This window comes from Schistocerca nitens, chromosome 9 (assembly GCF_023898315.1).
Source record: "Schistocerca nitens isolate TAMUIC-IGC-003100 chromosome 9, iqSchNite1.1, whole genome shotgun sequence".
NCBI lineage: Eukaryota > Metazoa > Arthropoda > Insecta > Orthoptera > Acrididae > Schistocerca > Schistocerca nitens.
The window spans coordinates 101442593-101466940 of record NC_064622.1 but is presented as its reverse complement, the minus strand read 5'-3'; the positions used below and the strand labels follow the sequence as shown (position 1 = coordinate 101466940).

The 24348-nt window shown below is 44.7% G+C and overlaps 1 protein-coding gene across 1 annotated transcript in view; it reads left to right on the top strand.

Annotated features, from left to right (window-relative positions):
* The window catches only part of LOC126203367 (myogenesis-regulating glycosidase-like), a 41101-nt gene that overhangs the window by 4947 nt on the left and 11806 nt on the right, over positions 1-24348 (top strand). The window contains exons 3-5 of the mRNA XM_049937664.1: positions 8443-9443; positions 18037-18465; positions 21856-22012. Coding sequence (XP_049793621.1) covers positions 8443-9443; positions 18037-18465; positions 21856-22012 — 1587 coding nt within the window. The remainder of the gene's footprint in view (positions 1-8442; positions 9444-18036; positions 18466-21855; positions 22013-24348) is intronic.

The following is a 24348-nucleotide window of genomic DNA, read 5'->3' as shown; positions in this document are numbered from 1 at the left end:
AACTGCCCTCTGCCCGTCTCCGACCGCGTTTCCCTCGCGCCGAACATCTTCGCTCAACTGACTAGCGCAGTTCCCTTTTCCTGAAGCCGTCCGTGTGATTGACTACAGCTTATTCTACATTATTTTACATTTTAACATATTTAAATAAAGCTTGACCACTTTCACGTTCTAAATAAAGTAACAATAATATCCATTACATAATAAACGTTAAATTCTTTTACATTAAACCAGTACAATTTCCTTCTTAACTTTGAATTTCACGGCCAGCAGCCTTGCACCAATGTGTTTTCTGATGAATAAATAAAGAACAAAAGTAACTATTATGCACTAAACTTTATAACAAATACTCTATTACCTAATGATTTAATAAGGTGTTATGCTGTCATCGTTCAATGTGTTTTGTGTGGAGGAAATGATGATCTGATGCTTAACTGAACATACTGATAATTTAAATTTACCATATTTTTTAAACAAATAAAAGCTATAGAGTTTACAACATTTGTGATTTTAATGATGCGCTTATATATGAAATATCGATCGTTTAAGATTGTCCAAAGCGTTCAGATTTTAGCATTCAGATCTTTGTTGTAAAACTTGTTAATTTCACTTTGGCAGTAAATCCTAAACTATTACAGATATGGTTCATATTCACGTTTTATTGGGATCACCATGAAAATTAATGGAGGATGGCAGATTAAAATCACTGTGGCCTGATTTCCTGCATTACTATAGAATTAAATAGTTTCCATAAATGTTTCCCTTTATGGTCGATCTTCCGTAGGCCATATTTAACATCGCTACGTATCCCTGACCACAAACGCCTTCTACTGGGTTTCGTTATGACATAGGTTCTCGTCTGTCTCACTCGCACACTACAGTGCTTAGATCTCAATAGACAATAGACGCCTGTGAATTTCTCCATCCCGTGGTGAATCTGCGCCCTTTGTGGCATCCGGTCCTGCACGACAGGGTTCGTTTCACAATTCCTCAAGGCTGACTCTTTCGGCGATATACTTAAATAATGCTCGTTAACTAACATGTGGCGCAGACGAATAGCGAAATTCTGCATGACCCGCTGGTGTGTCAGAACATCGGTGCTGTCGATGACATCCTGAATGGCTGTCTTCAGCTCAGCAGTGGTTTTGGGGTTATTGCTGTATACCTAGTCTTTAATATAGCCCCACAAAAAGGAGGCACATGTGTTCAGATCCGGAGAATGTGGCGGTCAATCGAGGCCCTTGCCAGTGGCCTCTGGGTATCCCAGAGCCAGAATGCGGTCCCCAGAATGCTCTTCCAGGACATGAAACCCTCTTCTGCTCCGATGGGGTCGAGCTCCGTCTTGCCTGAGCCACATCTTGCCGAAATCAGGGTCACTTTGGATGATGGGGATGAAACCATCTTCCAAAAAATTCACGTATCGATCGGTAGTTGCCGTGCCATCAAAGAATATGGCACTGATTATTCCGTGCCAGTCACCTGTAGAGGATGAAGAGACTTCTCGATCGCGAAACGCGGATTCTCAGTCCCCAAAATGCGCCAATTTTGCTCTTTGACGAATCCATCCAAATGAATGTCAGCACGTGCATGTGCATCACATACTAATTCCCATCATGCACGACGGCCAACTGCGCAGTTTGAACTTCCTAACGCACTGACGATTTTCTTTCATACAGTTGAATAATTTTCAGTCTGTAATTACGTCAAAAATTTTGATCGCTGTTTTGTCACAGACTGCCGATTATCTAGTGATAAGACGAGCCACGTGTTCGCTTATTTTGACTCCTCTTCCACTGAGCGAAGTTTCTGGGAAATAGGACATAGGGGTTATTGCTATTGCCTTGTTTTCGTCGCCAGTACAGCAGAAAAACAAACTGTAGCTAAAGATACAGTCGCGATTTATGAAAAGTAAGAATATAGTCGGTTAAATGGAATTGTCAAACAAACAAGCATCATCCGCGATGTGTTTTATGGTCGGTGTTTCTGTCTGAAACGCTCATCTGAACAGGTTAATTTGATGTACCATCTAATAGAAAATTGAATGTTTCTCACTTCGAGGCTACTGGGGGAGTGCAGGAGCTACTTGTTAGTGGCTGATGTTTTTATACACTGAATAGCCAAAGGAACTGTTACACCTGCTTAATATCCTGTAGGGCCCCGCACCACGACGGCCCATGGACTCGACCAATGTCTGAAGTACTGCTGGAGATAACTGACACCATGAATCCTGCAGGGCGCATATCCGTAAGAGTACGAGGGGTGGAGATATTTTCTGAACGGCACGTTGCAAGAGTCGCATCTACAGGGTGAAAAGTATTTAAACCGACAAACTATGGGAGGTTGTAGGGGACATCAAAACAATTATTTTTCCCTAATGTCATTTTTTCCTATGAGTATTTAAACCGGTAGAGGAAGATTCCTCTGGCGGCAAATTAATTAAACCAACAAACACTTGTACATTTTTTTATGACCAAGAGACAGCACATTAACACAACCCAATTTCAATTACAGTAGATTTTCAAAAATGCCTCCATTGACACGTAAACGAAGGTTACACCGTCGGATCATGTTCTGTCCGACGCGGGCAAAAACCCCAGGAGTACCCTGAATTGTTCCTGCTGCTGCTACTATCCGGGCAAACAGATCCTCTTCTGATGCAACAGGAGTTGCGTAAACAAGGTTGCGTATCTCTCCCCACACAAAAAAGTCCAGAGGGGACATATTTGGGGATCGGGCAGGCCATGGTACAGGACCACCTCTGCCAATCAACGTTTCTGGGAACCGTCGGTCCAGGAATCGACGCACACGACGACTGAAATGTGCCGGCGCCCCGTCACGTTGGAACCACATGTGTTGTCTTGTATGGAGCGGGACGTCTTCCAGCAATTCTGGCAATGCTCTGGTGAGAAAATTGTAATAGTGCCTGCCATTTAATTGCCTAGGTAGCAGATACGGCCCAATTAAACAGTCCCCAACCACACAGACCCACACGTTAACGAAGAACAGCACTTGAAGAGCGCTCATAACTGTGGCATGTGGGTTATCTTCACACCAAACATGAGAATTGTGCATGTTGAAGACTCCATCACGCCCGAACGTTGCTTCATCGGTAAACAATATAGAGGATGGAAATGTAGGATGCATTTCACACTGTTCCATGTACCACTGCGAAAACTGTGGTCTGGGTGGATAATCAACTGGTTCCAGGTTGTGGACACGCTGTAAGTGAAATTGACGTAACAATTGATCTCGAAGGACAGTTCTTACATTCGTCTGATTCGTCCCTATTTTACGTGCAATTGCACGAGTGCTGATTGAAGGATACCGCTCCACATGCTGCAAGACAGCTTCCTCAGATTGCAGCGTTGTTACCGTGCGACGGCGTCCCTGTCCAGGTATCTGCTAAATCACCGGGTCTCACGCAGATGTTGGTACACAGCAGCAAAGGTCGTCTGGTGCGGGATACGGCTATTAGGATATTGTTGTTGATAAACCCGCTGTGCAGCTCGTCCGTTGTGGTGCGCTACGTAGTACGCACCAACCATATCAGTGTACTCACTCCAGGTGTAACGTTCCATTAGTAAACAGAGACAATGGACTACTACACTGGTGGACAGCAGTTGCCTACAACCGAAGAGCGTAATACGCCCTCCAACAACTGAAGATCGTAATACGGCCTTCATCGGTTTAAATAATCCTCATAGGAAAAAATGACATTAGGAAAAAATATTTTTTTTATGTCCCCTACAACCTCCCGGAGTTTGTCGGTTTAAATACTTTTCACCCTGTAGACGTATCAGGAGTCCCGTAGCACTCCTACTGCACACGTTCCACAACATTACCGAGCCTCCACCAACTTTAGCAGTCCCCTCCTGACATGCAGCGTCTATGGATTCATGAGCTTGTCTCCGTACCCGTACACGTCCATCCGCTCGATACAATTTGAAACGAGAGTCGTCCGACAAGGCAACATGTTTCCAGTCATCAACAGTCTAATGACCGTGTTGACGGGCCCAGGCGAGGCGTAAAGCTTTGTGTCGTGCAATCATCAAGGGTACACGAGTGGGCCTTCGGCTTCGAAAGCACGTACCAATGACGTTTCGTTGAATGGTTCGCACGCTGCCACTTGTTAATGACCCAGCACTGAAATCTGCAGCAGTTTGCCGAAGGGTTGCCCTTCTGTCACGTTGAACTCTTCTCTTCAGTCGTCGTTGGTCCGGTACTTGCTGCAGGATCTTCTGCCGGACACAGCGATGTCGGAGATTTAATGTTTTACTGGACTCCTGATATTCAAGGTACACTCGTGAAATTATAATACGGGAAAATCGCCACTTCATCACCACCCCGGAGCTGCTGTGTCCCATCGCTCGTGTGCCGACCGTAACACGACGTACAAACTCACTTAAATCTTGGTAAGTCGCCATTGTAGCATCTCGCAACTGCGCCAGACACTTGTCTTGTATAGGCGTTGCCGACCGCAGCGCCGTATGCTGCCTGTTTACATATCTCTGTGTTTGGATACACGTGGTCCAAATGGCTCTGAGCACTATGGGTCTTAACTACTGAGGTCATCAGTCCCCTAGAACTTAGAACTACTTAAACCTAACTAACCTAAGGACATCACACAGATCCATGCCCGAAGCAGGATTCGAACCTGCGACCGTAGCGGTCGCACGGTTTCAGACTGTAGCGCCTAGAACCGCTCGGCCACACCGGCCAGCGTATAGGCATGTCTACAACGTGTTACAAAAAGGTACGGCCAAACTTTCAGGAAACATTCCTCACACACAAATAAAGAAAAGATGTTATGTGGACATGTGACCGGAAACGCTTAATTTCCATGTTAGAGCTCATTTTAGTTTCGTCAGTATTTACTGTACTTCCTCCATTCACCGCCAGTTGGCCCAATTGAAGGAAGGTAATGTTGACTTCGGTGCTTGTGTTGACATGCGACTCATTGCTCTACAGTACTAGCATCAAGCACATCAGTACGTAGCATCAACAGGTTAGTGTTCATAACGAACGTGGTTTTGCAGTCAGTGCAATGTTTACAAATGCGGAGTTGGCAGATGCCCATTTGATGTATGGATTAGCACGGGGCAATAGCCGTGGCGCGGTACGTTTGTATCGAGGCAGATTTCCAGAACGAAGGTGTCCCGACAGGAAGACGTTCGAAGCAATTGATCGGCGTCTTAGGGAGCACGAAACATTCCAACCTATGACTCGCGACTGGGGAAGACCTAGAACGACGAGGCCACCTGCAATGGACGAGGCAATTCTTCGTGCAGTTGACGACAACCCTAATGTCAGCGTCAGAGAAGTTGCTGCTGTACAAGGTAACGTTGACCACGTCACTGTATGGAGAGTGATACGGGAGAACCAGTTGTTTCCGTACCGTGTACAGCGTGTGCAGGCACTATCAGCAGCTGATTGGCCTCCACGGGTACACTTCTGCGAATGGTTCATCCAACAATGTGTCAATCCTCATTTCAGTGCAAATGTTCTCTTTACGGATGAGGCTTCATTCCAACGTGATCAAATTGTAAATTTTTACAATCAACATGTGTGGGCTGACGAGAATCCGCACGCAATTGCGCAAACACGTCATCAACACAGATTTTCTGTGTACGTTTGGGCAGGCATTGTTGGTGATGTCTTGATTGGGTCCCATCGTTGTTCCACCTACGCTCAATGGAGCACGTTATCATGATTTCATATGGGATACTCTACCTGTGCTGCTAGAACATGTGCCTTTACAAGTACGACACAACATGTGGTTCATGGACGATGGAGCTCCTGCCCATTTCAGTCGAAGTGTTCGTACGGTTCTCAACAACAGATTCGGTGACCGATGGATTGGTAGAGGTGGACCAATACCATGGCCTCCACGCTCTCCTGACCTCAACCCTCTTGACTTTCATTTATGGGGGCATTTGAAAGCTCATGTCTACGCAACCCCGGTACCAAATGTAGAGACTCTTCGTGCTCGTATTGTGGACGGCTGAGATACAATACGCCATTCTGCAGGACTGAATCAGCGCATCAGGGATTCCATGCGACGGAGGGTGGATGCATGTATCCTCGCTAACGGAGGACATTTTGAACATTGCCTGTAACAAAGTATTTGAAGTCATGCTGGTACGTTCTGTTGCTGTGTGTTTCCATTCCATGATTAATGTGATTTGAAGAGAAGTAATAAAATGAGCTCTAACTTGGAAAGTAAGCGTTTCCGGACACATGTCCGCATAACATATTTTCTTTCTTTGCGTGTGAGGGATGTTTCCTGAAAGTTTGGCCGTACCTTTTTGTAACACCCTGTATAGGCGTTGCCGACCGCAGCGCCGTATCCTGCCAGTTTACATATCTCTGTGTTTGGATACACATGGTTCAAATGGCTCTGAGCACTATGGGATTTAACTACTGAGATCATCAGTCCCCTAGAACTTAGAACTACTTACATCTAACTAACCTAAGGACATCACACACATCCATGCCCGTGGCAGTATTCGAACCTGCAACCGTAGCGGTCGCGCGGTTCCAGACCGTAGCGGCTAGAAACGCTCGGCCACACCGCCCGGCGGATAGGCATGTCTATACCTGTTAGTTTGGCGCTTCAGTGTATAAATGCTAATTGAACACCGTTTCGCTGTTTTTTGGATAGCATAATTTCGCTGTAGTGTTGTACAGGTGAACGTACAGTGTGTTAACTGTAAGACGGCAGAGTTGAGAGGGGAGTGCAGAGAGAAGAGGAAGCAAGCATTGGTTGGCGAGGGGAGAGGAGCCGTTGAGGAGGGGACAAGGCACGCCTACCAGTTGCACTGCTGGCACTACAAATTGCGCGTCATGCTTACACGAAAGCAGACGAAAGGCTTGGAAGTAAAACTCGCTTTAAATGTTGTTCGTAAACGGAACTGAAATCGTCATGTACATTAATATATATATATATATATATATATATATATATATATATATATATATATATATATATATATATATAAATGAAGTTGTCCGGGGTGGCCGAGCGGTTCTAGGCGCTACAGTCTGGAACCGCGTGACCGCTACGGCCGCAGGTTCGAATCCTGCCTCGGGCATGGGTGTGTGTGATGTCCTTAGGTTAGTTAGGTTTAAGTAGTTTTAAGTTCTAGGGGACTAATGACCTCAGATGTTACGTCCCATAGTGCTCAGAGCCATTTGAACCATTTTTATAAAAATGAATGTATGTATGTTTGTCTACTATGCGCTCCCCCAGGTAATGACACCAACGACACTCTCTTCACGTAAGTCACCCTTCCTCTGCCAACATTTATTAAACGTTAAGTTATTATCGATCCACGATTCATCGAGATAAAATATTTCTCTGCCTGCTTCCCTGAAGATCTTCATGTCAACAGTGAAACGAGATCGCCAGTGCACAATGTCTGGACGTGCTAAGAACACATTCCTCTTGTTTTGCACCTTACGCCATATGAATCCCATAGACAAAAGTACTTTTCTCAGCGAGACAATACTACACTTCCAGCCTATTTTGTCGTGCAAAACTGGAAGCAGTGTTCGCAGGCTCGACACAATCTTCCGCACTGAATAAAATACCGCTATCGTGTTGTGAATGACACGCTGGTTGAAATCATCGATCATTACTTCGATTTCTCCACTTCTTTTCCTAATTTAAAAGAGAGAGAAAGATCTATAGGAAAATGCCTTCTGCACTGCATGTATTTTCTTGGATTTGGAAATGTACTGTAATATGAATGTGTTTCGAAATAATACAGTAACCAGTGGTGTTTCCGTACAAAGCAATACGGTAGCAAGGAAAAATGAAATATAAGGTAATTCGGACGAAATAGGGGGCTCCTTCAAAGTGATCGCGAACAAAATATATGACATGGAACCTCACCTTTTCTTGCCAGGCGTTTGTGGTGATACACCAGGATGATTCTTGGAAAACTGTTTGAATCTTCCAATGCTACGCATGCTTTGTCCTGTGTATGTAGCGGCTCTCACTGAAGATTTGTAAATGGGGTGAAGCATTTTTTCTGCTCCCTTTCCCTTCGGCAACACTCAGTCACACGCAATATAATATTGCGAGCATCGCTACGTAATACTGGTTTCCTTCTAACCGTAGGCCTACCGGTAGGGGTTGTTGACGACTCCCGAGATGGGCCAGCAACTGCCTCTTCACTCATTTTGATAATGTTTAGCACAACTGCACAATAAAAACACGCAGAACAGTACAGCGCAAAACAATAACGAAGCAGACGACAATGGCTACCTTGTACAACACAGTCAGCTACGTAATGTTGGCAGCCGTCGAAACTGCGTGCCTACCGAAGCCTCCCGACGTTTACCGACTTCTACCGATTCAGGACTAGGGAGAGGTCTGCCATCTAAAAGTTTACACACTGTAGTAATTATCTGCAAATCAACTTGGTTACCTTTGCGTTCCAGCCGGTCGTGAGGTCGAGGTGGGCTACATCACAGCCCACGGCGGCGGCGGCGGCGGCGAACGCCCGTGCATCCTAGTCCACGAGCTCCGTGGCGATGAGGAGCACTTTGACTTCGGCGACTCCAGAGTGGTGGTCCGGCCCAGAGACACGGCTGCCCGCTGCTTCGCGTTCCAGCAGTGGGTCAACGCTTCGACGACGGTGCTGAGCAGCTGCCAGCACCACCTGGCCAGCCACATCTACGGCGGAATCGAGGCGACCAACCAGGTGTGGCCCATCGAGAGCAACGTGTACGACCACTACCCTTACGTCACCGACCAGGACAACCACGCCGGCATCGCATCGCGGTACTGGCTCTTCTCCGACGGGAGATTCGTCTTCGTACACTCGAACGTCCCCCTTTTCATCGACCAGCATACGGATCAGTCACTGAACAGGCTGTGCTTCATCGCCGAGAACACGGCTCCGTACCCGGAGAGCCGGCAGGACAACATTATGGAGTGGAACATGTGTCTTTTCGACAGTCCGAGGGACGCCCACCTGTACGCCGTCCAGAACTACCTGGGGAAGCCGACTGCCGTCCCAGACACACGCATGGCCACGGAACCCGTCTGGTCGACAGGAAACCGGTACAGCACCGCTATCAACGAGCAGAAGGTGCGCTCCTTCGCCAACGAAATCGTCGCCAACGGATTCAACTTCAGCCAGATCGAAATCGACGACTTTTGGGAGACGTGCTACGGCAGTCTCACTTTCGACACGAGCAAGTTTCCCGACGTGCGGACCCTCACAGACGACCTCCACGCGCTGGGATTTCGAGTGACGCTGTGGGTGCATCCGTTTGTGGTGCAGGGTTGCGAGCCGTACTACTCAGACGCGCTGGCCGCCGGTTACTTTGTGACCAACACAGAGGGCAGCACCGACACGCGCTGGTACAAGGGGGTCGCCGGCGTCGTCGACTTCACCAACCCTGAGGCAGCTGCTTGGTGGGCGGATCGACTGTGGGTGAGTGTAATCGAGGAAAACATCCAGTTTCTGTTCCAAATAGATCCACTCTAAGCACCATATAAAAGCTTGCCTGTTATCAGTTCTCTTGGACGCCCATGTGGGATGCTACCGTGAAGACTTTTCTTGTCATATGTTTCTGATTACCTCACGGTTCAATCTAAAATGGATGTTATCTTCCATCTGAGGTAAGAGACCGTTGTGCAGAAAACGTATTAAAGGGAAAAATCCATGTCTCCAAAAGATCAAAATCTCCGCGAACAGTACATCTATATCTACATCTACATCTACATGGATACTCTGCAAATCACATTTAAGAGCCTGGCAGAGGGTTCATCGAACCACCTTCACAATTCTCTATTATTCCAATGTCGTATAGCGCGCGGAAAGAATGAATACCTATATCTTTCCTACGAGCTCTCATTTCCCTTATTTTATAGTGGTGATCGTTCCGTCCTATGTAGGTTGGTGTCAACAAAATATTTTCGCTTTCGGAGGAGAAAGTTGCTGATTGGAATTTCGTGGGAAGATTCCGTCGCAACGAAAAACGCCTTTCTTTTAATGATTTCCAGCCCAAATCCTGTATCATTTCTGTGATACTCTCTCCCATGTTTCGCGATAGTATAGAACGTGCTGCCTTTCTTTGAACTTTTTCGATGTACTCCGTCAGTCCTACCTGGTAAGGATCCCACACCGCGCAGCAGTATTCTAAAAGAGGACGGACAAGCGTAGTGCAGTCAGTCTCCTTACCAGGTCTGTTACATTTTCTAAGTGCCCTTCCAATAAAACGCAGTCTGTGTTTACCTTTCCCCACAACATTTTCTGTGTGTTCCTTCCAATTTGCACTCTTTCACTCACTTAAGGTAAAGTGTTATACAAACACTGTCAAACGTCCGATTCTAATTTCCTATAAATTACATTTTGGAAACTTTGTGTACCTTTTGCTCACAAACAACTGACGTTAGAATACTTAAATTCGGCATGCAACTAGTCAATGCCGTAGTGAAGTATTCCGTAGAAGTAATTTTCATTTAATACCATAGTAAGGCATTTGTGTAAGAGAAAAGCACGAGAAATTGGTGCAGGACGAACATGCGTGGTGTAGGCAGTCTCCTTAGTAGATCTGTTACATTTTCTAAGTGTCCTGCCAATAAAACGCAGTCTTTAGTTAGCCTTTCCCACAGCATTTTCTATGTGTTCCTTCCAGTTTAAGTTGTTCGTAATTGTAATACCTAGATATTTAGTTGAATTTACGGCTTTTAGATTAGAGTGATTTATAGTGTAACCGAAGTTTAACGAGTTCCTTTTAGCACTCATGTGGATGACCTCGCACTTTTCGTTATTTAGGGTTAACTGCCACTTTTCGTACCATACAGATATCTTTTCTAAATCGTTTTGAAGTTTGGTTTGGTCTTCTGATGACTTTATTAGTCGATAAACGACAGCGTCATCTGCAAACAACCGAAGACGGCTGCTCAGATTGTCTGCAAAATCGTTAATATAGATAAGGAGCAGCAAAGGGCCTATAACACTACCTTGGGGAACGCCTGAAATCACTTCTGTTTTACTCGATGACTTTCCGTCAGTTACTACGAACTGTGACCTCTCTGACAGGAAATCGCAAATCCAGTCACATAACTGAGACGATATTCCATAAGCACGCTATTTTACTACGAGCCGCTTGTGTGGTACAGTGTCAAAAGCCTTCCGGAAATCCAGGAATAAGGAATCGATCTGAAATCCCTTGTCAATAGCACTCAGCACTTCATGTGAATAAAGAGCTAGTTGTGTTTCACAGGAACAATGTTTTCTAAACCCAAGTTGACTGCGTGTCAGTTGACCGTTTCCTTCGAGGTAATTCATAATGTTCGAACACAATATATGTTCTAAAATCCTGCTGCATATCGACGTTAACGATATGGGCCTGTAATTTAGTGGATTACTCCTACTACCTTTCTTGAATATTGGTGTGACCAGTGCAACTTTCCAGTCTTTGAAACTTACTAAGAAACGTACTTAAGGAATAAATACGGTAGGCCTATTATTATAGATAAGTTTTCCGTAAGGTTTGGTCTGCTTTCTGGGACTGATAGTGTACAGTAATGACATGCTACAGACAGGGAACACATTCAGCTGAGATTACATAGCAACAACTCATGCTTGTGTGCAGTGTGCACAGTTTCATGAATTGTACAGTCAACCTGTTGTATGAGGTAGCACGTAGTGAGGCGTTGTTGTTGTTGTGGTCTTCAGTCCTGAGACTGGTTTGATGCAGCTCTCCATGCTACTCTATCCTGTGCAAGCTTCTTCATCTCCCAGCACCTACTGCAACCTACATCCTTCTGAATCTGCTTAGTGTATTCATCTCTTGGTCTTCCTCTACGATTTTTACCCTCCACGCTGCCCTCCAATACTAAACTGGTGATCCCTTGATGCCTCAGAACATGTCCTACCAACCGATCTCTTCTTCTAGTCAAGTTGTGCCACAAACTTCTCTTCTCCCCAATCCTATTCAATACTTCCTCATTAGTTATGCGATGTACCCATCTAATCTTCAGCATTCTTCTGTAGCACCACATTTCGAAAGCTTCTATTCTCTTCTTGTCCAAACTATTTATCGTCCATGTTTCACTTCCATACATGGCAACACTCCATACAAGTACTTTCAGAAACGACTTTCTGACACTTAAATCTATACTCGATGTTAACAAATTTCTCTTCTTCAGAAATGCTTTCCCTGCCATTGCCAGTCTACATTTTATATCCTCTCTACTTCGACCATCATCAGTTATTTTGCTTCCCAAATAGCAAAACTCCTTTACTACTTTAAGTCTCTCATTTCCTAATCTAATCAGTTATATCTCTTTATCTTCATGATCCATTAGTGACAGTGCAACAAATAACCCCCTACAGTCGCTCGTTGACATAATTAACACTTAAGTTGTAGATTTAAGGTAATGCGAGTTAATGTATCACAGGCATCGACCCAGACGTCATGTAGCAACGTGCGTCGAGTACTAATTAAATATGGAAATGTCGTGTGTCTAGGGCCTCCCGTCGGGTAGACGTTTCACCTGGTGCATGTCTTTCGAATTGACGCCACTTCGGCGACTTGCGTGTCGATGGGTATGAAATGAGGATGATAAGGACAACACAACACCCAATCCCTGAATGGAGAAAATCTCCGACCCAGCCGGGAATCGAATCCGGGCCGTTAGGTATGACATTTCGTCGCGCTGACCACTCAGCTACAGGGGCGGACACTAATTGAATGCAAGCACAGTAAAGCCAGGCTATAATCTTGCTTGTGTGGGAGACCTCCGGCTTAAGTGACGCGCCTCTCCGTGGGAAAATGAGGTTCATTTCGATTTCACTCTTCACCGTGTAAGGTTACGGAATCAGTCCTTACTTGCAAGTGCTTCCAAACTGGCTAATTACGGGCTGAGAGGGTGGACAGGGGTTACAACAAAGAAATAAAAATTTATTTAAAAGTTCGTGTATTGAAAATCGGGACCTTACACGTTACGGAGAACAACCTTGAGAAAGTATGAGTATAATGAGGAAATCACTGCGGAAAATGCGATGCTGCAAAACTTGAATGGGAAAGGCGTTATTGATAAGCTACAAAACAACAGATGCTAGCAAAATGGTAGATAATTTGTCTTGCAGTAGAGGCTAAATTCTACCTTTCCACTGTAGGGGAATGATAAGTTAGAGAGACAACTGAACACAGCAAACAGAGACGAAGGCAGCGAGGAGGTGGAGGACGTGCTTGCGGTATCTGCTCACCACACGGCGACGGCGCTGGCGCTGGCTATGTGCTGCATCCAGCTGTCTGCAACAGGGCTCATGCAAAAACCATTAGGTCTCGCAGGGTTAACTCAGCTTCTTTTCGTCCCGAACAGTTTGGGTTCACAGAAGAACACATCCAGGTACGAGGCTGATTGAACGAATCTACAACGCTCAGAACATTCGCCATAGCGGGGAAACGGCTTTTTTTTAGATAATGAAAAACCCTTTGACTGTTTGTGACACAAAGGTCCCATACATATCCTTCATGAATATTATTGCCCAGTTCACATTATAACTATAATAGCATCATTTCTCAACAACAGAACTTTCTATGGGCATATCTCAAGCCAAAAGCAGCTTAATTCCCATGAAAGCTGAAGTCCCATAAGGCTCAGTGTTGGGCATCATAAACTTCTCTGTACTTACAAACGATATCCCGAGTCAGTCTGTAGGTTACCTTCCATTACTCTGTACTCACAAATGATATCCAGAAACAGTCTGGAGGTTATCTTTCATTATTTGCAGGTGACAATGTGTTCTGTAGAAGTAACTTCAACCTTCAGGTAATAGTAAAAAAAAATTGAGTAACACTTAGAATTCGTACAACAGTGTGCCAGTAACTGAAAGATACCAATTAACGCTCAAGAGACCAACCAATCTCATTAACATTTCAAAGAATGCCAGGAAATTTGATTCTCAGTTTTAATGACGCAATCCTTCCCTGGAAAATCAATATTAAATACCTTGGCGTCAAATTGGGCAAGGGGCTGACATTCAAAGATCACGTTTATGAACCTCCAGCATGATCCAGTTGTCCTGGTGCTGTCTGAAAAAAAAGTGTAAATAGGCTGTTTAGGTTTTTATGTTGGTAACGCCACATAGTGCTCTGTATGAAAATCACTGACTGTGCTGTGTGCAGTCTGTGGCTGGTTGGCATTGTTGGAATATTCGCTGTTGTAGTGTTGGGCAGTTCGATGTGAACAGTGCGTAGCGTTGTGCAGTTGGAGGTGAGCCGCCGGCAGTGGTGGATGTGGAGAGAGAGATGCCAGAGTTTTGAGATATTACTATGTGAGCACGATCTGGACGTGTGTCCACCAGAAAAAGGAAATTTGCAAAGATGGATGTCATGAATTGATAGATATGTATATATGATGACTTATGAACATTGTTAAGATAATACATTGTTTGTTCTCTATCAAAATCTTTCATTTGCTAACTATGCCTATCAGTAGTTAGTGCCTTCAGTCCTTAGAATCTTTTATTTAGCTGGCAGTATTGGCGCTCGCTGTATTGCAGTAGTTCGAGTAACGAAGATTTTTGTGAAGTAAGTGATTGATGAAAGGTATAGGTTATTGTTGGTCAGGGCCATTCTTTTGTGGGGATTATTGGAAGTCAGATTGCGTTGCGCTAAAAAAATATTGTGTGTCAGTTTAGTGTTGATCAGAATAAGTAAAGAGAGAAATGTCTGAGTACGTTCAGTTTTGCTCAGCTGTTTGAAAAACAAATAACGTAAGAGGTTTACTAGCACAGTCATTCATAATTTTGTAAGGGGACCGACAATATGTTGCAGACGATTTAGTACATATTACGCCTAATCGCCTATTGTAGCTCTTTGCAATATTGTACTGGTTTTGTTATGTTTCAACATTTGCAGTGAAGTCGATGGATTGATAATTAATGGACGTCGTGTCCGAAACTTGTCACGGCAAATAAAGGATATTTCTCATTTCAGCTTCGACATAATTACAAAACGTAGTTTTAACAACGATCGCGTCACTGACATTTATAATAAAAGATCCGGCATGGTTTTTAAATTTTGTCGCTTAATAAAGGCTAACCATCACAACAAAAATGAGAATTTTAAACGAACCTCCTGTCGGCTGTTATATATGATTTTGAGATGAGGTCGAGGGCCTCCGACAGTAACACGAATACAAAACAGGTTTATCGCAGTTGCCATGGGTGCTAGCCGGTAACAACCAAACAGAGATCTGTACACAAACCTAGACACTGACAAAATCCGTAACATCATTCAGGCCAAGCCGCAAAAATTTTTGGACACAACACCATTATCGCCCTATAGCCTCATCTGCAACATAGGAATCAATCCAATTGACCCCAGAACAAAATTTGCCAAAATGACGACAGCCACAACCTTTCAATTTCGTAATCAACCCATCCCACTACATAACAATCAGCAATCACGATCCTGTCATAAAGTCATTTTCGTAATCCCAGTTATTTGATGGAAGCATGGATGTAAATAGTTGCAATCATTTGTGACAGATGGAGGCTCAGGAGACAGACGTGCGTTACAGATTTAGTTTCCATGCATTCTATGAAGATAAATTAGAAAGTACGAGACCTAGCAAGACAAACGAAACAGTATTGTATGGAAAAACATCCATCATCATTTGTTTTAAACAACTGTTTTATGGTAGCTGTGTCATTGGTATTTAAAGCATTTTCTTTCAAAATATTGTATACGTGATTAGGAATGCAAACACGCAAGTAGCTGTATTGTTCAGGATATATTGTGCAAGGATATTTAATGTTAGATCATCTTGCTCTGAATTACATAGTAACTCAAAGAGAATTTGCTAATAATTTTAAATAGGCTCTAACACATTAGGTCGGTGCATTAATTCGCAGTCAGTCTATCAGAATGCGAGCGGGAGTTATTGTAGACTAGCATCACTTCACTCAGTCTTCGTGGTGTTGCTCTTGGACTGCGTCTGCAAGACGCCTCAGTTGTTCACAGTAAACGACAGCAATGGTGGTTACACCTCGGGGAAGCAGTTGGTAGTACACCGGACCGTCGCTGTTCTACCAGATGCGCAACATTGTCTTTCGCGCGCAAGTCTTTCTAGGAGTGTTGCTGCTTCGTTTGGGGAAAACTATTCCTTTCTTTTCCTTATGGTAGTACAAAGAGATCATTTCTCGTCACCAGTAATGATACAGGGTAAGAATAGTCGGTGTTGGTCACGAGCCAATTGATAACGAACAAGCAGAGATGCACATATAACACCCCGCAGATTTTGTTGCTTTTGGCTTATAGCATGCAGTACCCATACACCCGATTTTTGAACCTTTCCCACTTCATGCAAATGTCGCACGATCGTGGAATGACGACAGTTCATTACATTTACCAGCTCTAGAGTAGGCTGACGTCGGTCACTGTGGATTAATGCATTTAAACGGTCTTCATCGAGCCCCGAAGATCTTCCTGAAAGTGGAAAGTCATAATGTCAAAACGATCCTCCTTAAGGGGGGGGTAGGGCGTCAAACTAGCCGACTTTCAGCAGGAGAGGCACCACAGGATATTTTAATTTCCACTGTCTATACTTGTACAAATGAATTCATAAAACCTTGTCAGCATGACCAGGAAGGATTCACGATTGACACTCATAGCAGTCGAAGTTCAAAAACATAACAATATAAATTTTTTTACATGTGAAATTTCATCTTTTTTTCACTTACTGTTGGCTGCATTTCTTGCTATAGGGTCACGTTTCTTCATAAGTAAGAGAGATTCTTTGATGAATTTTGCACAGCATACAAACCACACTTACAGGTGTATGAAACTCTAGAATTTACTTAATTTATGAAAAAATGAATGAGCTGTTACATTTTAAACTTCATGTTTATAAAAAACTGAAATTGTATAGCTATTTACCCAATTTTTACCACAGTTTTTTAATACATTTGGAAAATTCTAGAGTTTTATACACCTGTAAGTATGTTTGTGTGCTGTGTAAAATTCATCGTAGAATCTCTCTTACTTATGGAGAAACGTGTACCCATAGCAACAAATGCAGCCAGTACTAAGTGAAAAAGTAGTAAGTGAAATTTTGCATGTAAAAAAATTATTTTGTTACGTTTTTGAGCTTCCAGTGCTATTAGTGTGAATCCTGAATCCTTCCTGATCATGCTGACACAGTTTTATGAATTCATTTGTAAAAGTATAGACAGTGGAAATTAAAATGTCCTGTGGTGCCTCCTCTGACCAAAGTCGGCCCGTTTGACGTCCTACCCTCCCTTAAAACGAGAAAACCGTTTTCTCGCCGTACTCCGTCCAACGGCATTACCCCTATTAGTAGAGCAAATGTTTCTGGCTGCCTCCAAAAAATGGTTCAAATGGCTCTGAGCACTATGGGACTTAACTTCTGAGGTCATCAGTCCCCTAGAACGTAGAACTACTTAAACCTAACTAACCTAAGGACATCCATGCCCGAGGCAGGATTCGAACCTGCGACCGTAGCGGTCGCGCGGTTCCAGACTGTAGCGCCTAGAACCGCTCGGCCACTCTGGCCGGCCACTCCCTGCACCAAGTGCCTATCCGCTGCAGATCTTCCTGCATTATAATGCAATTTTCTAATGCTGCAACTTCTCTGTATACAACAGCATCATCCGCGAAAAGCCGCATGGAACTTCCGACACTATCTACTAGGTCATATATATATATATATATATATATATATTGTGAAAAGCAATGGTCCCATAACATTCCCCTGTGACACGCCAGAGGTTACTTTAACGTCTGTAGACGTCTCTCCATTGAGAACAACATGCTGTGTTCTGTTAGCTAAAAACTCTTCAATCCAGCCACACAGCTCGTCTGATATTCCGTAGACTCTTACTTTGTTTATCAGGCGGGAAAGTGCTGTACCGACTGACTATACATACACATACCGGCTGATTCTATACATCAGTTCATTCAGTGCGACAACGAACTTGTTCTAAAGCTGTTTCATCTCACCCTTTCACGTCCACTGACTGTTTATTTCTCAACTACTTTCAGGCCCTCCGCAATGAGACCGGCATCGACTCGTTCGAATTCGATGCCGGCCAGACGAGCTGGCTGCCGCAGCTGCCCGTCATAGAGCCAGTGGAGCGGAACCCCGTCCGCTTCACCGACGAGTACGCGGCGACCGCCTCGCAGTTCGGGCCCCTTGTCGAGATACAGGCTGCCGTGGAGAGCCAGCGGCTGCCTCACTTCTTCCTGATGGACATCGTGTCCAGCAGCTGGGGCGCCTCGGGCGGTCTGCGGACGCTGCTGCCAAAGCTGCTCGAGATCAGCATGGTGGGCCACCCGTTCGTGATGCCCGAGATGGTGGGCGGCGCGACGCACGTCCTCCCCTCCCAGGAGCTGTACACGCGCTGGCTGCAGGCCACCGTCTTCATGCCCGCCGTCAAGTTCTCCTTCACGCCGTGGGACTTCGACGACGAGGTGCGTCCATTTCTGGCACGTCATCTGTTGAGCTATCTTGTGAGGCGGTGGCTATTAGCGTATATAATTTGTCTGTGAGGCTCTCTTTTTTCGTATCTGCTTCTCGTTTCGAATGTACCTACTTTGGACCACGCTTGTTCAACTGTTTGGCTTTGATCTTTGCCATATACTTGCCAATATGATGTTGCAACCTCTTTGGTCATACTGGCAGTCGGACAGAGAGGACGTCCAAACTGGTCCCTCATGTGTTCTACCAGAGACGGAGCTGGGAATTTCGCCGACCGTGGGAGCACCTCAAAGCCACGCGGATAGTTCATGTGCCGACGAGTATTGTCGTATTAGAAAGTGGCACAATGATACTGTCACACAAGGGTTACACGTAGAGACGCTAGATGTTCGCGACATACAGTTCTGTCGGCAAAGTTCCCTGTGTCACCACCAGCTGTATCTACATCTACACCTGACGGTGTATGGCGGAGGGTACTTTGAGTTCCTCTATCGATTCGCCCTTCTCTCGTATTGTTCGTGGAAAGAAAGACTGTCGCTATGCCTCTGTGTGAGCTCTAATCTCTCTGATTTTATCCTCTTGGTCTCTTCGCGAGATATACGTAGGAGGGAGTAATATACTGTTTGACTCCTCGGTGAAGGTATGTTCTCGAAACTTCAACAAAAGCCGGTACCGAGCTACTGAGCGTCTCTCTTGCAGAGTCTTCCACTGGAGTTTATCTATCATGTCCGTAACGCTTTCGCGATTACTAAATGATCCTGTAACGAAGCGCGCTGCTCTCCGTTGGATCTTCTTTGTCTCTTCTATCAATCCTATCTGGTACGGATACCACACCGGTGAGCAGTATTCAAGCAGTGGGCGAACAAGTGTACTGTAACCTACTTCCTTTGTTTTCGGACTGTATTTCCTTAGGTTTCTTCCAATGAATCTCAGTCTGGCATCTGCTTTACCGTCGATTAATTTTATATGATCATTCCATTTTAAATCAATCCTAATGTGTACTCCCAGATAATTTATGGAATTAACTGCTTGCAGTTGCTGACCTGCTATATTGTAGCTAAATGATAAAGGATCTTACTTTCCGTGTATTCGCAGCACATTACACTTGTCTACATTGAGATTCAATTGCCGTTCCCTGCACCATGCGTCAATTCGTTGCAGATCCTCCTGCATTTCAGAACAATTTTCCATTGTTACAATCTCTCGATATACGAGGTGTGGCTAGAAAAAAACCGGACTAGTACTGGTGAAACAATAAAACGAATGCAATAAGGCTGAAAGTCGCGTGGCCTGTCACGTGACTCTCGCTCCGCCTACTGCTCGAGTTTCATCTGCCTCCTGCACTCAGTCTGCCCGTGGCGTTTGTTTTAAGTAGTTGACGTTTTGTCTGTGCGTCGGAAAATGTTGAGTGTACAGAAAGAACAGCGTGTTAACATCAAATTTTGTTTCAAACTAGGAAAATCTGCAAGTGAAACGTTTGTAATGTTACAACAAGTGTACGGCGATGATTGTTTATCGCGAACACAAGTGTTTGAGTGGTTTAAACGATTTAAAGATGGCCACGAAGACACCAGTGATGACACTCGCACTGGCAGACCATTGTCAGCAAAAACTGATGCAAACATTGAAAAAATCGGTAAACTTGTTCGACAAGATCGCCGTTTAACAATCAGAGCAGTGTCTGAGTTAACAGGAGTTGACAAGGAAAGTGTTAGGCAGATTCTTCATGAAAGTTTCAACATGAACAAAGTGTGTTCAAAAATGGTTCCAAAGTGTCTCACAATTGAACAGAAAGAACGCCGAAGAATGATTTGTTCTGACATCCTGGAAAACATTGAAAGTGATCCCACCTTCTTACAAAATGTTATTACTTGCGATGAATCGTGGTTTTTTACTTACGATCCCGAAACTAAACGCCAACCGATGCATTGGAAAACTCCTGGTTCTCCACGACAAAAAAAGCACGAATGTCAAAATCGAAATTCAAGGCAATGATGATTGTTGTTTTTTTTGACATCAAAGGGATTGTGCACATTGATTGGGTACCAGAGGGACAAACAGTGAATCAGCATTACTACATTAGCGTCCTGGCTACCCTACGTGAGCGAGTACGGAGAAAACGAAACGATTTGTGGAGAAAAAAAGTCATGGATCCTTCACCAAGACAATGCCCCAGCTCACAGTGCGTTGTCAGTGAAGACGTTTCTGGCAAAACACAACATTCCCATCTTAGATCATCCACCCTACTCACCTGATTTGGCCCCCTGTGACTTTTTTCTTTTCCCTAAAGTCAAGTCAGCTTTGAAAGGAACTAGATTTGAGACTGTTGAAGCAGTAAAAGAAAAAGCGACGGAAGTAATGTATGGACTTACCGAAAATGATCTGCAGCATTGCTATGAACAGTGGAAAATTCGTACGGAGCGGTGTAGAGACCGAGGAGGAGAGTACATTGAAGGAGATAACATGAAATTGTAAATAATTGTAAATAAATGTTTTTTCCAGCATCAGTCCGGTTTTTTTCTAGCCGCACCTCGTACTACAGCATGATCCGCAAAAAGCCTCAGTGAACTTCCGATGTTATCTACAGGTCATTTATGTATATTGTGAATTGCAACGGTCCTCCGACACTCCCCTGCGGCACACCTGAAATCACTCTTACTCCGAAAGACTTCTCTCAATTGAGAATAACATGCTGCGTTCTTTTATCTAGGAACTCTTCAATCCAATCACACAATTCAAATGGTTCAAATGGCTCTGAGTACTATGGGACTCAACTGCTGAGGTCATAAGTTCCCTAGAACTTAGAACTAGTTAAACCTAACTAACCTAAGGACATCACACACATCCATGCCCAAGGCAGGATTCGAACCTGCGACCGTAGTGGTCTCGCGGTTCCAGACTGCAGCGCCAGAACCGCGCGGCCACTTCGGCCGGCTCACACAATTGGTCTGATAGTCCATATGCTCTTACTTTGTTCATTAAACGACTGTGTGGAACTGTATCGAACGCCTTGCGGAAGTCAAGAAACACGGCATCTACCTGGGAACCCGCGTCTGACCCGACGGCTCTCTCAGCGTGACTCCAGAACTAACACAGCTGTGCCTCTCCAAAACACCGGAAGGATACTACCTCTCCCCGAGTCTCGTATTTACCCTTCCTCGCTTATTTCATGATTTCTGCTGGTCTGGGTGGAAACTGTGAAACGTACTCGTCGAGGAATAGGGCTCTAGATTCAGTGATTGAAACCACGGTTGAGAGGTAATAGTTACGCTGCACTCAGATTGTTGTCCGTAGTTAACGTTTTCCACCGTCGATTCTGCTGCCGAGTTCCTCCGGGCGAGGTCGGTGACCCGCCTGACCTGTGGCCGCCGGCCGTGTTCCAGACGCTGGAGATCTGCCGCAGCCTGATGGAGCTGCGCGCCCAGTACGCGCCGGTCATCGAGCAGCTCCTGCAGAAGGCGGCGGCCGACGGCTCGCCGGTCAACCTGCCCGTCTGGTGGGTCGACCCCAGCGACTCCGTAGCGCACACTATCGACTCAGGTATCGCCTGCTGCTTTCTTCTAACCTAGTTTTTCTCCCACTTTCTGTCTCCACTCCGGTGGTCTTTCCTCCGCATTGTGTGTTCATTAACCACCACCGACAAATGGTGACTACATACGGAAGTTTGGGCCTGGCTGTGGATCGTGCCTGGATAGCTCAATGGTAAGGCGACCGGTCGCCCGATAAGCGGGAAATCCAAGTTCGAGTCGCTGTCCGGCACAAATTTTCACTGTCGTCAATCTATTCTACAGCTGATGATTGTCCTTATTCACAATTGCGAATACGTTTAACGTACCGACAAAAGTATTTTGCTGCCTAAATTAACACGTCTCCATAAGCGCGTGACTTTATTTCGTTTATGTAATACATCTGTCCAACACAAAGGTAGCAGGAAGAAAAACCCAGCTACAGATTTGCACGGCTGTAAGATAGTACCCTGCTTCCTCGGTCTCCACAAGGGCGAACATATGTGAAACAACCATTGCAGCAACATATGAGAAACAAGAACAACAACCTATTAAAATAATGTATATCAAAATGTGCTCAGCTTTTGTTTTGCGAAGAGGTATAGCACTATAGCACTGATGTAAATTTACAAATGTAACCTGGGCTGACAGTAAATGATTACTAATTAATGTGACTGAGGTTCAGTATAGACTACAGTTTGAGAGTTCATAAATTCAGTCTCTTAGTAGTTAAACACTTCGATTAGTGTTCAGCACACGGATTTTTTTCTTTATTTTTATTTCCTCCCCCCACCCACTCACCCAGCCGCATGAGAAGGAATGTTATTAGCACATGATTTCAAGAACAATAAATAGGATGGCTTTCTGTTTTTTTGCCTCAACAAAAATGTTTGAGACTGTGTTCCTTTTTAAAATTAAAAAAATCAAACAACTAACAGCTAAAAAACGAAAAGATGAACATTTTAAAGACACAGCAGAAATTGATGAAATTATTCTGAAACACTCCACTTTCACTTCAAATTTGAAGGACCTGCACGGCGAAGGAGCATTTCGAGACGAGAGAAGAAGTTCCATAGGGTTGAGGTGCGTGGTTAGAAAAAGATAGAGGTCTGTTGGGAAGGAAACTATGGAAGTAGGTGTTGTGGTGGATAGTGTGACTACAGAAGATGGGAGAGTTTGCTGCGTGTTGAGGGTAGTGGTTTAAAGAGGAAAGCGACGGGGATGGGTGGAGAGGGAAAAGGAGAGGGGAGCCCTGGTGTGGAATGTGATTGGAAGGGAAGAGTTATAAAGTTCGTAGGAGGGATAAATATAGGGGCGGATCTCATTGTCTAGGAGAGGGAGTAGGTTGAAATTGCGTTTGGATAGGGTATGTAGTGCGTGTAGTTTTGTAGAGGTGTGGCAGTGTACTGGGATTGGTGATCAGAGGGGAGACAACGAGGCTATTTGGATCTAGTTTACAGTTAACAGAGGAGTTAAGGAGGTGTTGGATGTGGTTGAGGAAGAGAGAGAATTTGATGAGACGGTAGAGGATACACATGAGGGAAGCTAAACGGATATGGAAAGTAAGAAGGAGAGTATGGCGTTCGACGATGTGGAGGGATTTATAGAACTTTGGTGGGGACGGATATCCATGCAACATTTGCATAGTAGAGGATGGGTCGAATCAAGGTTTTCTTGGATGGAGAATAGTTGAGAGGTGTAATCACCAGGTTCGACCAGGAGGTAGTTCTAGATTATTGAATGGTTAGTAACGCTGGTTTCCACAATAGTTGCCAGTCGAGGGTCAGTCCAAGATGTTTTAGTATATAAGTTAACTGGACAGGATTGTGAATAAATGATAAGGTAAATGTCATTAAGAGGGAAGATGTGGGTGGTTCTTTCTATAATCATTGCCTGGCTTCTGGAGGGGTGATCCTGAGGAGCCATTGTTAAAATCGAAAGGTAAACTGATCACGGTGGATTTGGAGGGACCGTTGGTATTTCTGGAGTGTAGGTTAGAGGGCGAGAGATGTGGTGTCATCAGCATACTGAAGGAGATGGACTACGGGTGGGGTTGGTTTGGGCAAATCAGCAGTGTAAAGGAGATAAAGGACAGGAAACAGAACGAGGCCTTGGAGCACGCCAGCGGTGGGATGGCACCCGGTGTTAACTGTTTGACGACTGTAACTGGTCGGCAACTGATGATTTCAGATTGGAACTGAATAGTCATTGTAGGCAGCTGTAAGCTAATGGAAACAGAACTGCAGGTGACTGGAGGCAACTGAATCATACCTGGAACTGTCCGAGTGACCGTGTGGCTGCTGAAATCCTGCACTCGGCCTTTGAATCTGCGACTGCGGTCCATTTGGCGATGCATCAAATAGTTCTGGG